Here is a 13,608-nt window from a genome sequence, read left to right on the forward strand (position 1 = left end):
CATCGCATCCGTGACTGTTGTTCTCTCATACTGAAATACAACAGTAATTAATTAACATATACAATACCTTTCTGATCACACATTCACACATTTCCTATGATGTCCCATGAATGTAAATGTTCCAATTAGTGTTTAGCATTTCCCTTGATACCGCTAAAACATTGTCAGTGGTCCGTAAGCCAATGCCGCTCATACGGAAGTGCCTGGCGAAATGTGTTCTTGCTTACACTGAGCTACCAAAAGGATTTTTCAGTCATGTTTCATTCTTTCTTACTCAACATAAACACCAAATGAATGTGTTGTTTGTTTTTTTTATCAGTAAAATTAAAAACAGGGCAAGTGTAATAAAGGCTCCCATATGAAGACTAGACGAAGATTTCTTTTCCAAGAATGAGATGGACAGATTAAAAAAAAATGCTTTTTGAACATGTTCAGAGTGAGCCAATTAATTATTTTACTAGGATAAATCAATGTTTGAAACAGTTTTACATCTGGGTAAATCAATGTCGAGATTGTTTGGCATGCAGATTAATGCTTGATCTTAAGCTCTTTTGCATTTTCTTTCCGTTTTGCTTCCTTCTGATTGCGTATCATGCGCGTCATACATTGAAAGCCTGTAACTTCATGTGAATATTGAATGTGAATGTGACGTGTGCACATCCATTCATTCATTCATCTTTCGTACCGCTTATCGTCACTAGGGTCGCGGGCGTTGTGGAGCCTATCCCAGCTGACTCTGGGCGAGAGGCGGGATACACCCTGAACTGGTCACCAGCCAATCACAGGGCACATATAAACACATTCAGACCTAGAGGCAATTTAGAGTCTTCATGCAACCTACCATGCATGTTTTTGGATTGTGGGAGGAAACGTGCAAACTCCAAACAGGCGCTGCCGGATTTGAACCCAGGTTCTCAGAACTGTGGGGCAGATGTGTGATGTAATGTAACAATGAAATGTTAATATCGTACTGTACTGTATGTACTGTAGTGGTTGGATGCATACATGATACCGTTCCATAATTTTTGAAGAGTTAGGAGGTTCTGCCTCCGATTATTTACAGTTAATTTGACACTGTACAAAATCACTCAATTGTGTTTGGATTTTGCTTTTAGAAAACTGTAACTTTAATACAAAAACATGGATTCAACTAAAGAAAATAAAGCAACTTAATATTTATTGAAAAAAAAATCTGTGTTTGCACCACTAGCTGCTCCAAGGAAAATCCATTCCTAAACTGGGGACGTTGGACCAAATTGAAACAGGAAGCGGGAATGCAGAAGGACTGTACAGCGGCGACTGTGATGATGAGGATGGCTGTGATGGGTCAGGTGGTGGACAGATCAAGAAGAACATCCAGAGAGTCTCCAAATGTAAGTCATTTTCTAATGTTACTTAACATTGCGTGAAATATATTTAGTAACGTTTATTTATAATGCACCGCGGAGTAGGCAAGGTTAGAAAAAATAGAACACTGTTGAATTCGGAAAAAAAACTGATAAATCTTACAGCTTCTATTTGTGTTTCATCGAATCATTCAGCTTCATAGTAATTTTAGTTTGGTGCACAATTAAAATGAAAAATTAGTGAAGCGAGTCAGAAGTAAATGACACATAATAATAGTCATGAAATATAATAGTTTCAATGGGGGCATTAAGGCCCGTTACTTAAAAAATTATTGCTTCAGAGAGGATCAGTAACCCCTGATGAATCACAGCGCTGTGACTCTCCTTTCACACCTTCCTCACATCGCATGGATACCGCCTCTCCCCTCTCATCGTTAAACACGCTAACCACTAGATTAATCATCCCTCCAATTTTGCCTATGGCGACAGCGAGGGTGGTGGTGGCGGCTGGTCACCCAAACAAGTCATTCTCGCTATGTAAATCTTCCCCTGCGGCCTGACAGTCCTGCTGGAACTGGGGAAGTTTCTTAATGATGGTTCAGCTGAGGCTGTGACGTGTTTCACTCGTCTCAGGCCAAAGCACCCTGCCTTAAAAGTCCCATACCATCATTTTTTTTCAAAATCTTTTATCTTTTAAATAAGTTTTGCTCTGATTGAATCACTCATATTCCCTAGTTTAAATATGGAAAACAACTTCGCTTTGATTGTTCCATAGCACGGCGTCTACTAGCGTCTAGAAGCTTAGGGCGGCCAAGCATTCATGGCAGCGCTGCGTCTTTTGATGTTTGAAAGGGAACGTGGGTAAAAAATAAAACAGGGGGATATTTTGAGGTTATGTTTGTCATCCTCTCCCATTGAATGGAATTGAACCTGCTGTGATGATCATTGGTGGTAACAATAAATGCAAGCTTTGCTATTTCCTCCACCACAGTTACATTAAAACATTTAAATATAGTTAAGTATTGTTGTAAAACACAAGATGGATACGTAAAGACTGTGTTTGTATGGCTGAGACATGCTTGCTTAAAACCCAGAAATGCTGTGTTGCTGTTCAGCTGAGTTGAGAGGGTGGGTACCAACCACAAATATTAATTTTCCTAACTTTGTCACACCTTCGGTGATTTTAAATCCTGTCTTTCGCAAGGTGTTCAAAGGCTATTGCATTCAGTTGACAAACCGCATAGATGTCAAACTTAAACCAGGTCAAAGACTCATTTTGGCCTATGATATGCATAAAACAGTAGAAAGAAATGGATTTTTATGGCATGGGACCTGTAAGTATTTATGACCTACTGTCTGCTATGACCTGGTATGTATACACCAGTTATAAATGTAGCCAAACAAAACTAACCAGCAGCAACAGTTTCTAAAAAATAAAAAAAAATCCAGCGTGGCAGTGCCCTTTAATTAAAGCATGACTAGTCGTACTATTTGCCTGATGCTATGCTAAATTGTCCACAAAGCAGTTTGTTACAGCATATTACTGCAGTTGCAGAGAGGTTTGCGCTCTCTTGATTATAACACATTATTGTTAACAGAGCAACAAGCTGTGCAAATCCCCTCCAGCTGCACCAAATAATTTAAGAGTCAACTCACTACACTTCTCTCTATAGAGTGAAAACAAATTATTTTTTTGCTGTGGCTAATTACAAACTGAGAATTTGAAAGTTTCTGCATGTGTTGTCACTGACGCTAGTTTTCCTTCTTCTAAGTGCAAAACTCCAATAAGAAAAGTCATAGAGAGACATAAAATATTAGATATGACTACACAACTAAAAATATTAAAGCAAGTAAAGTGGAACAGATAATAGAGATGATGTTTGTTTTCAGAGCTTTTTGGGGAGGTAAATAATAGGCAGTGTTTTTTTTCCCCCTTTTACATCCTCTTTTGTGCAGGACAATGTGTGAGACTGTGCGTGTGTGTGTGTGTGTGTGTGTGTGTGTGTGTGTGTGTGTGTGTATCAAAGTAAAACATGAAAACAGCACATCTGACTGCAGCTCAAACACCATTTAAAATTTAATTTAACTTCTTTCTCTGTAGTTGTCTATAATCCTCTCGTGTCTTTCAGGTTTATCAGCAGAACATGCCGTCAATGGTATAGTCTGATAAGAAAATAAAAGAGAATAAATTCAATGCGAACAATAAAGGCCTGATTTAAGGGATTATCCTCATTAGGCAGAATTACGTTAACGGGAGATCTGTACAACTTGACAAGAACCAACAAGAGACCACGCGATCCTGGCATCACGTCAGCAAAGATACCAGTGAACTAACTTGACAGTTCCCCGACCCACAAGTAGTAAGAAATCATTACTTAACTAATACATGAGAACTCTCGTAGTCATTATTATATTATTATGTGCATACTCAGTAGTCATAACTAAATTATTTTTTTTCCCTGAACTAGGAGCATTGAGCCTGGTTTTCAGATATGTCCTCTCATCCAAGAGTTTTAGGTCTAGCTGCTCTTTTTTAAAAATCTTTCCTTAGACAATCGTGACAGAGATGACTAAGAACCTTCAATAAAACATTACAGGAGTGAGATATGAAAGGAGCTCTTTCTCCTACACCTCTTTTACATCTGCCTTCCTTCTCTCATGACTGCATATCAAGGTGAATGGCCTGGCAAATATCTGTAATATACCAAAGCTTGTTGTCATAACAATAAAGTGAGTGGGATTTGACTCCATTGAGATTGCTGGTCATACAGTGGATATAAAATTATATATAAAACGTGTGTCTGTGTATATATATATATATATATATATATATATATATACATATATATATATATATATATATATACACACACACACACACACACAGTGGGTACGGAAAGTTTTCAGACCCCCTTAAATTTGTCAGTCTTTGTTATATTGCAGCGTCACGGTGGTCTGAGGATCCGGGTTCAATCCCCGGCCCCGCCTGTGTGGAGTTTGCATGTTCTCCCCGTGCCTGCGTAGGTTTTCTCCGGGCACTCAGGTTTCCTCCCACATCCCAAAAACATGCATTAATTGGAGACTCTAAATTGCCCGTAGGTGTGACTGTGAGTGCGAATGGTTGTTTGTTTGTATGTGCCCTGAGATTGGCTGGCAACCAGTTCAGGGTGTACCCCGCCTCCTGCCCGATGACAGCTGGGATAGGCTACCTGCGACCATAGTGAGGAGAAGCGGCTCAGAAAATGGATGGATGTTATATTGCAGCCATTTGTTAAAATCATTTACATTTTTCTTCCTCACTATTGTAGACACAGCACCCCATACTGACAGAAAAAAAATTTAATTGTTGAAATTTTTGCTGATTTCTTAAAAAAGAAAAACTGAAATATCACACAACAATAAGTATTCAGACCCTTTGCTGTGACTCATATATTTAACTCGGGTGATGTCCATTTCTTCTGATCATGGTTCTACACCTTCATTGGAGTCCAGCTGTATTTGATTATACCAATTGGACTTGATTAGGAAAGCCACACACCTGTCTATATAAGACCTTACAGCTCACAGTGCATGTCAGAGCAAATGAGAATCATTAGGTCAAAGGAACTGCCTGAAGACCTCTGAGACAGAATTGTGGCAAGGCACATATCTGGCCAAGGTTACAAAAAAAATTCTGCTGCACTTAAGTTTCCTAAGAGCACAGTGGCCTCCATAATCCTGAAATGGAAGACGTTTGGGACCATCAGAACCCTTCCTAGAGCTGGCCGTCCGGCCAAACTCAGCAATCGGGGGAGAAGAGCCTTGGTGAGACAGGTAAAGAAGAACCCAAAGATCACTGTGGCTGAGCTCCAGAGATGCAGTTGGCAGATGAGAAAAAGTTCTAGAAAGTCAACCATCACTGCAGCCCTCCACCAGTCGGGGCTTTATGGCAGAGTGGCCCGATGGAAGCCTCTCCTCAGTGCAAGACACATGAAAGCCCGCATGGAGTTTGCTAAAAAAAAACACCTGAAGGACTCCAAGATGGTGAGAAATAAGATTCTTTGGTCTGGTGAGACCACATGGAAATTGTCGGCCTTAATTCTAAGTGGCATGTGTGGAGAAAACCAGGCACTGCTCATCACCTGTCCAATACAGTCCCAACAGTGAAGCATGGTGGTGGCAGCATCATACTTTGGGGGTGTTTTTCAGCTGGAGGGACAGGACGACTGGGATATCCTGGACGAAAACCTTCTCCAGAGTGCTCAGGACCTCAGACTTGGCCGAAGGTTCACCTTCGAGACAATGACCCTAAGCGCACAGCTAAAATACCGAAGGAAAGGCTTCAGAACAGCTCCGTGACTGTTTTTGAATGGCCCAGCCAGAGCTCTGACTTAAACGCTTTCCATCTCTGGAAAGACCTGAAAATAGCTGCCCACCAACATTCACCATTCAACCTGACAGAACTGGAGATGCTCTGCAATGGCAGAGGCTCCCTAAATCCAGGTGTGAAAAACTTGTTGCATCATTCCCAAAAGGACTCATGGCTGTATTAGCTCAAAAGATGCTTCTTGTCGATTCATGCACAGTACCTAGGTTCACAAACAGTCTTGGCATGGAAGCGAAAAGCTCAGTTTTCTTTTTCTTGTGCTGCATAAACTAGCATTAACATATAACTGGTATCTTTATTTGTATATTTTTTTGCTTTAAATTAGTGAGAATAGTGCTTGTGTTTGATGACATTAGGTGATCTTGCTGCACACGCTGTTTTGTTTGGCTAAATTTACCCTCTTTACTTTTGTAAGAGTTGGATGCTGGGTATTGACACTAATGTTAAGAACAAAAAGCCAATACAGGCATCTGACGTGGCTAAAGAAGACTGTTTTGACCAAGAAAATACCTATGTAAAATTATAGAAGATGAAGGACAATTATTGTAGGTGTTTTTAAGTGTGTCCTAAATTAATATATTTTTTTAATTTGTTAAGTGAAGGCCACAGGAGGTTACATTATCATTGGGCCTGTCTTTTTGTCTATGAACACTGTTCAGTGTGGATGTTAATTTTTAAATTTCTTTTTTAAGATGTGGAATAAATATGCCTGAATGTTAAAACGAAAGGACCTTTACTTATTGTTACATGTAGGACAAAGATTTAACACCACTGCTTAACAATGTGGATAAATGAAAATGAGCTCTCTGGTGATAGCATTATCCATCCATCCATTTTACGTACCACTTATCCTAGCTTTATGCAATTTATTTTGAAGGCTAAGATGTTGCTCAGTGATTTGCAAGCGGACGCAACGTTTTTTCTTCATAATAAAGTATGTTGTTACTTATTTCTATATTGTAGTCTATTTATTTTTAACTACACACTGATAAAACTATGTAAACATTATGTTCCTCTGGGGCTGGAAGGGATTCATTACATTTACATTAATTTCAATGGGAAACATTGCTTTGGTTCGCTCTGTTATGATAGAATTAACATTTAACATTGATGAGGATGAGCATAATCATGCCAGGAGAAGTGACAAATCATTTTGCAGTATTGGAACCAAATATTTTGAATTTTAGAACATTATAACCAGGAGTTTAATACCTAATCGTTTTTGACCAAATGAGTGTAGCTGTTAAAAATAAATCCTGGATTAGTGGTCTGTTATCGCTCCCAACTGTGGGTGTGTACGTTTTGTAACACATTTAATTTTAACGTCTTGGCAATTCAATTTGTTTAAATTTATAACTGTGCGTGGATAAATCAGAGCAAAGTAAATATGAGCTGACTAATTACTATTTGTTAGAAGCCAAAAGGCTTTAAATCTTAAGGTTTAGCTCCTTCATGCTAGAGGTTTAGGAGATAAATATACACCTGGATTAATCGCATAAAACCAGTGCCTCGCTCAATTTAAGATATTATAGTGCAGTTTTGCCCTTCTTGCTGTGGTGTTTTATTATTCTGCTCCCAGCTGGGAGATTCTAACAAACAAGCATCTAGAGACTCTGAGGTTCTAATTAGTCAAAGTTAAATGAGCTAAACACTAATGTCTGTCTGAAAATATAAAGGCAAAAGCACATACTGTATTACCGTGATCACAATCAAAAAACAGCTGTCGACAAATTGAGCCATTGCTTTTGTTTTTTTTTGGGTGTCCCTGCATGATTGCAACGTGCTAACAAAACAAAACAGAATTGGAGGTTTTCTTTTATCCATCCATCCATCCATTTTCTGAGCCGGTTCTCCTCACTAGGGTCACGGGCGTGCTGGAGCCTATCCCAGCTATCATCGGGCAGGAGGCGGGGTACACCCTAAACTGGTTGCCAGCCAATCGCAGGGTTTTCTTTTATTCAACACAAAACCTTGGCTTTCCATGACCTGACAGCAAAGGCTGCACTAGAAGACAAAGAAGTTTTTTCTATTCTTAAACCCCAACTGGCAGCTCTAGACCTCTTATCTGGCCAGCCTCGATTCAGCTGGAGTCATTATGACTGCCTGCCTTGCGAGCATTGTACTGCAAAACAACATCTGTCAGAAACAGTGGCAGCATGTAGAGACATATATCGATTTCTAAAGGCTTCTTTATACTCGCGCAGCCAACTTCACTGACAGGCAAGCGCGCTGACGTCACTGCGGCTATCCCGCACGCAGTTTGCCTTAATACTCGAGCGCAACCGACGCGCGCAGTTTTGAAAATGTACTGCAGTTCACTTCCAAGTCGGGGGTGTCGCTACGGCTCGTATTGGCTAGGACACCACAGGAGGGAGTTTCCTCTGCATTTTTTGGGCATTTCCGGTAACCGTTTTTACTTTCCTTTCCGTAACAAGGAACAAAGCAACAACAATGGCGACCGTGGAACAGTGTCTGCTAGAATAAATGTACTTTGATGACCAGATGATACATTTAATTATGCTGCAAAATCGATCAAGAAGGCGGCGGCGTAGATGCCATGTAGAACCAAGGGGCACGCTGAGTCACAGCATGTGACGAAAACGGACCAATCACGAGAGATTATCTCCACGGCACTCTACGTGCAGCAGCAATTTTTGACATGTGCGCGTTAAGTGACGCAGAGGGGCCACGTGGGCCAATTTGTCTGCCACGTAATGCATTGCGGGCGTTGTCGGCCGCGTGAGTATAAATAGGCCTTAAGAAGTAAGTACAATGAGGGCATGGAAAATGACTCTTCAGATGTGACTCTTATTAATTAATGGTGTCTCTGCTGGTGTTTGATTGCAGCGTCTGTCTCCTCAGCACTGCAATAAAGTGCTGCTGAATATAGAACTCCCCCACTAATAATGCTGAGTGATGATGGATTTGACTGCAACACGAGGGAAGCTTAGGATATTTTGCAATAGTTCTAAGTGTCATATATTTTAAACTGAAAATTATATATCTGCAAGAGTAGAAGTTACATCAAAAGACATATTTTTTGGGGCATCCTTTGTGAGAGGTACTTGCAGCTCCATTAGTAAGCCCCAAAACAATAGACTGTGCCTATTAGAAAGATCTTTATCAACAATACAGTGTGAGATCAGACTAGCTCACCTGCTGTGATTCCCGTCTTCCTCCATGCCTGTAATAATGAGATGCAAATCATTTGCAGCAGTGTGGCTCACAACCTTTTGTCCAGTGAGCCTGACTGGGACGACTGCAAGGTTGTATGATGACAACTCAATTAAAGGATCCCTCTGAACTAAGTAATTATTTAGTAATCTTTTCAGGAAGACTAGCACAGTGCTGGGACAGATCAAAACTAAATTGCATTACATGAAATTTCACTTTTCAAGCGAGTAACCACAATACTGTATTAGAATCACCTATAAGCGTTTTACAGGCCATTTGTAAACTACTATTACTACTACCACTGCAAACTCCAACAATAATAAACAAATTGATAAATTGATACCTGACAGTGCCAAACAGCATTTTTGATACAGCTTTTGTAATAGATAGAATTACATAGATCGTGTAGCTCTACCCAACACTGTGACCTGTGTGAAAATGTCGACATTGGATAACGCTGCAAAAATGAACTGGTCACAAAGAAAAGGCTGAGACAATGCAAGGCAGGAAAACAAGTGATCAAAATGAAAATACTTCCACTGGGAACAGCACCATGCGATTACACTCCAACAACAGTCTGCCCCTTACACGGAAGCTGCTGTCAGGCACCATAGTTCTGAAACTGAAGGGACGTGTTTGTCAGTGCACTACCCAAACTCTGCGGGGGATTGGAAACTACACCAAAGGCAAACGCTGCAGCGAGCAGACAGAGGTGTCACTATCTGCGTTTAAATTGTGGTAGACCAGCCTATGTGGTGTTTGGATTGGAGCTATAAACTATGATGTGATAAATTTAATTTTTAATGATTTTTCTCAACCACTTTTTTCTCATGGCTCATTTCATACAGTTGCTTTTAGGTGTGCTATTGTGGTCATTACTTTAGCTGAGAAAGTCTTCACCCTCTTCTGGTCGTTTGTCATCAAGATTACATGAAAACTACTGGACCATCTAAATTAGATTTTGTGAAACGGTGCATTGTGGCCAAAGCACTCACTTACTAATACCGATCCCAATCCAGAGTAAACGGCAAATTTAGCCTGGACCATTCTAAAACGTTTTTATAAAGTGCTACAAAAAATTATTTGCCTCTTCAATTTTTTTGTTACCATTCTGAGGTGGACTTGCTGATATGTTTCAGGACGTGCCCTGCTGCATAATCTAAGAGTGCTTGGTGTTGAGGGTACAAACTGATTGATGGCTGAAAATTTGCCTGCCGGATTTGCTAGTAGCATTCCTTGTTCCATTTATCACAGGAAGTCATCCAAGTTCCTGAAGTAACAAAGCAGCCCCAGACCATCACAATGCTACCACCATCTTCAACTGTCGGCATGTTTTTTTTTTCGTTTTTTTTTTTAATCAAATGCTGTTTCCAAAATGTTCAACACTTATCTCGTCATTCCGCAGAATATTGAATTTATTATTTTCTATAGTAAGATATTTTTGGGGCAAATGTGAGACAAGTCATTGTGTTCTTTTTTTTCTGTCAGTAGTGGTCAGCTTTGAACCCTCCTATGGATGCCATTTTGTCCCAGTGTGTTTTGTGTCTTATGGTTGAGTCATGAACACTGGAGGCCGGTGAGGCCTGCAGTTCTTTGGATGTCATTCTGTTTTTCTTTTGTGATCTGAATGAGTCGTTATTGCACTCTTGGAGTAATTTTGGTTGGCCGTCATTCCTGGGAAGGTGAGCCACTGTTCACTTTTTTCCATTTGTGGATAATGGCTCTGACCATAGTTTGCTAGAGTCGTGGAAATGGCTTTGTCAGCTTTTCTAATAATTGGGCTTTCTCTCTCGCTCTCGTACAGTGCAGACGCTTTTTTGCTCGTACTTGCTTCGCCTCTGTTTAAATTTTTTCTTGCTGATAAGCATGTTTTTATTCTAAAAAGGTTGTTTTTCTTCTAAAAAAAAATAGAAGCAGCGACTCCTGGATATTTTTAAACCTGTGGGACTGTACTTTTTTTGTTCATACAGTCAGTTGTTGCCATATTCCAATATTTTCTGATACCGTCTCACCATTAAGTGAGTGTGGCTTGCTAATTCGCACGAGCCTGCTATTAGCAACAAGACTAGCAATCAAGATGCCTCCCTTTTCCACTGAGGATTATCACGGATTGCTGCAGAGGATGTCAATCCTGGAAACGAAGGTCCACCGTCTTGAAGTGTATCTGGATGTAAATGGACAGTCGAGGAATGAAACCACTCTACCAATGTCTCAAAATGGTGAGCAGAAGTGTGCTAACAGACAGCCACTTAGCTCAACAAAGAGGATGGATGTGGACTGTGGAAACGGAATTTACTGGGAGAAAAGCCCAAAGATATGGGACAGCATCTAAAAGGGAGGACACAACACCAGCAGATTACCGAGGAATCCAGCTGGCCTGCGTTGCGTGCTGCTTCAACCCCGAGTAAGCAGCCGTGGACAGTCGCTACAGCGAAGGGCAAGAATAAAGGACGCAAGTCAATACAAAGCATTGACATCAGACCTAAAAATAGATTTGAACCACTTTTACAAGACCCTGGCCAAGAATGCTCATCCCCCACCACCACTGAAAGGTATGAAACTAAATCATACAAGAAAAAATGGCACCCCAAACGTTAATAGTTAGTGCTGGAGATGAACGTTTCAGTAGGGTCAGTCAATTAAGTAAGTGGCTCAAAGAAGTGTGTACTGCACTATCCTTGAATTTCATTGACAATTTCCGCTTTTTTTTGGAGCGCAGACATCTTTACAAGGGAGACAGTTTTAAGTTTTTGGCTACCAACATTTATTACTGTGTACGTCATTCAGAGGCCCGAAAGCAAAACACTGGCTTTGTTGACACGGCTGAAGGACAAAAAGATGCAGTTGTGTACAAACAATCGGAGGAACAAGCGATAAGGCGACACGAGGCGCAGATGGATTTATCAGCGTCACTCAACCAATCGGAGGAACGAAATGAGATGTGGCAGCACTTTCAATCTCCCACACCCCTCCCTGCCCATTGGAGCAAAGCCCAATGTAAAACTCACTCTCTAATTGCCTAAATGCCATGTTAGGTCTGACGGACAGGGTGAAGGCTACTGTCAATATTGGAGTCAAGCCCACACCACACCAAGATCTTCCTCCCATCCCCTCTCGCCTGAAACTACCATCCACTAAGATGCGAAGGGCCCCTCCTCCACCCATGAAGAATCTTATCTGCGAATCTGACCGATATCTGCGGGATCTTGTCCAGAATAAGTCAGACCCCGATGGAGATCAAGCATTTTCCATACCTGTAATTACAGGTATTACAGGGGACAGAAAGTTTGTCAAAGAAATATGCCACAATAAAAGTACAACTACAAACTTAGTGTAGCGTTTATTGGGGGACATAAAATTTGAGCTTAATTTAGAAGAAAATGATGAGTTGGAAGCGGCGCCTTCGTCACTTCCGGGTTATTGTAATTTTAAATTACAGCGTTATAAATCAAGATCTTTGATAGATATGTGAGGCCCCACGTCATATTTTTAGAAGTTTAACTTGAGGCGAAATGACGACAAACCTTTATAATCAGTCTCTTAACGGAAGGTGGCTAAATTTTAAGAATTTTGAGTTCTAGACTTTCTAGAGGTTTCGTTCTGAACCCAATCACACATAATCAATGCAAGTGGTGAATTTGATAGAAAATTTAATAATAAAAAGGGCTTTCTACAGGATAAAACAAACAAACACAAAACAAACAAGACATCTATGAACATTGGCAAAGGAAGGGATTTGTGACGTGAGATGAGCTGAATGGGTGTGTAGTGAATGCATATAGTTGAGGACTCCTGGTCTCGTTAATATAAACCCAAATATGCACTAATCCGTACTTTTAGTAGACCGCAATGTTGGACTTACGTGGAACACGTTTGAAGAAGGCGAGTCAGTCTCCCGAGTTTTCGGCCGGCCTGGTCCGCACCGGTAACAGGTGGATTCGACGGGAGGGAGGAATGGAAAAACAGGAGCAGCAGGAGGCCAACGAGTTCTCAGGCAGGACATCTTGGGTGACGTTCGGAGTGGGCGCGCTGTGTCCTTCCACCTTGGGTGAGGTAGGCGTCCTGCCTGGCGCGATCGTCAGTGAGTTGGTCGGAGTGACCACAAAGACCTCATTATCAAGACTCAAACAATCTTCTCAACTTCTCCCAGCTCCGGCCCCTTTTATGGCCAGAGTGGGTCAAACAGGGGGGGGGGTTTCCTCCCTCTCCCACCCTCCTTTTCTACCACCTTTGCGAACACAAAGGGGCTGGACTGCCTTTTGGCGTAATTTTTCCATTCTAGGATTATTTTGTGGTATAAAACCAGTGGAATGAAATATGAATTATTGAATTTACGATAACTAGACCATTTTCCCACCCTGCATTGTTCCACGCTCATTCTCTTTCATACCTGTAATGAATGTTTCAAATGTTTTGTGGTGTGGAAGACATTACTATTTTCATGACATTTGTGGCGTGAGGTGAGACATTCCATCTGGTTCAGTTAACAACAGATTTGACGTTAGACATTCAAGTTTGCAGCAATACCGTCACGAGTTTTTCAGAACTGTTGTCAGTTATTTTTACTGACTATAACTATTTTGTCATAACGGGAGACTTTAACATTCATTTTGAGAATAACATGGGGAAAAAAATCTAAAGAACTCTCTGCTATACTAAACACATTTGACTTCTCTCAACATATTAAGAGTCCAATCCACACTCAAGGTCACATCTTAGACC

General features: G+C 40.8%; 1 protein-coding gene across 3 annotated transcripts in view; it reads left to right on the forward strand.

Moving 5' to 3' along the window:
* gpc5a (glypican 5a) overlaps positions 1-13,608 on the forward strand; it is a 183,762-nt gene that overhangs the window by 115,687 nt on the left and 54,467 nt on the right. For all 3 annotated transcript variants that reach the window (XM_061763441.1, XM_061763459.1, XM_061763450.1), the window contains one exon: positions 1,211-1,373. In XM_061763441.1, coding sequence (XP_061619425.1) covers positions 1,211-1,373 — 163 coding nt within the window. The remainder of the gene's footprint in view (positions 1-1,210; positions 1,374-13,608) is intronic.

This window comes from Phyllopteryx taeniolatus, chromosome 2 (assembly GCF_024500385.1).
Source record: "Phyllopteryx taeniolatus isolate TA_2022b chromosome 2, UOR_Ptae_1.2, whole genome shotgun sequence".
Lineage (NCBI taxonomy): Eukaryota > Metazoa > Chordata > Actinopteri > Syngnathiformes > Syngnathidae > Phyllopteryx > Phyllopteryx taeniolatus.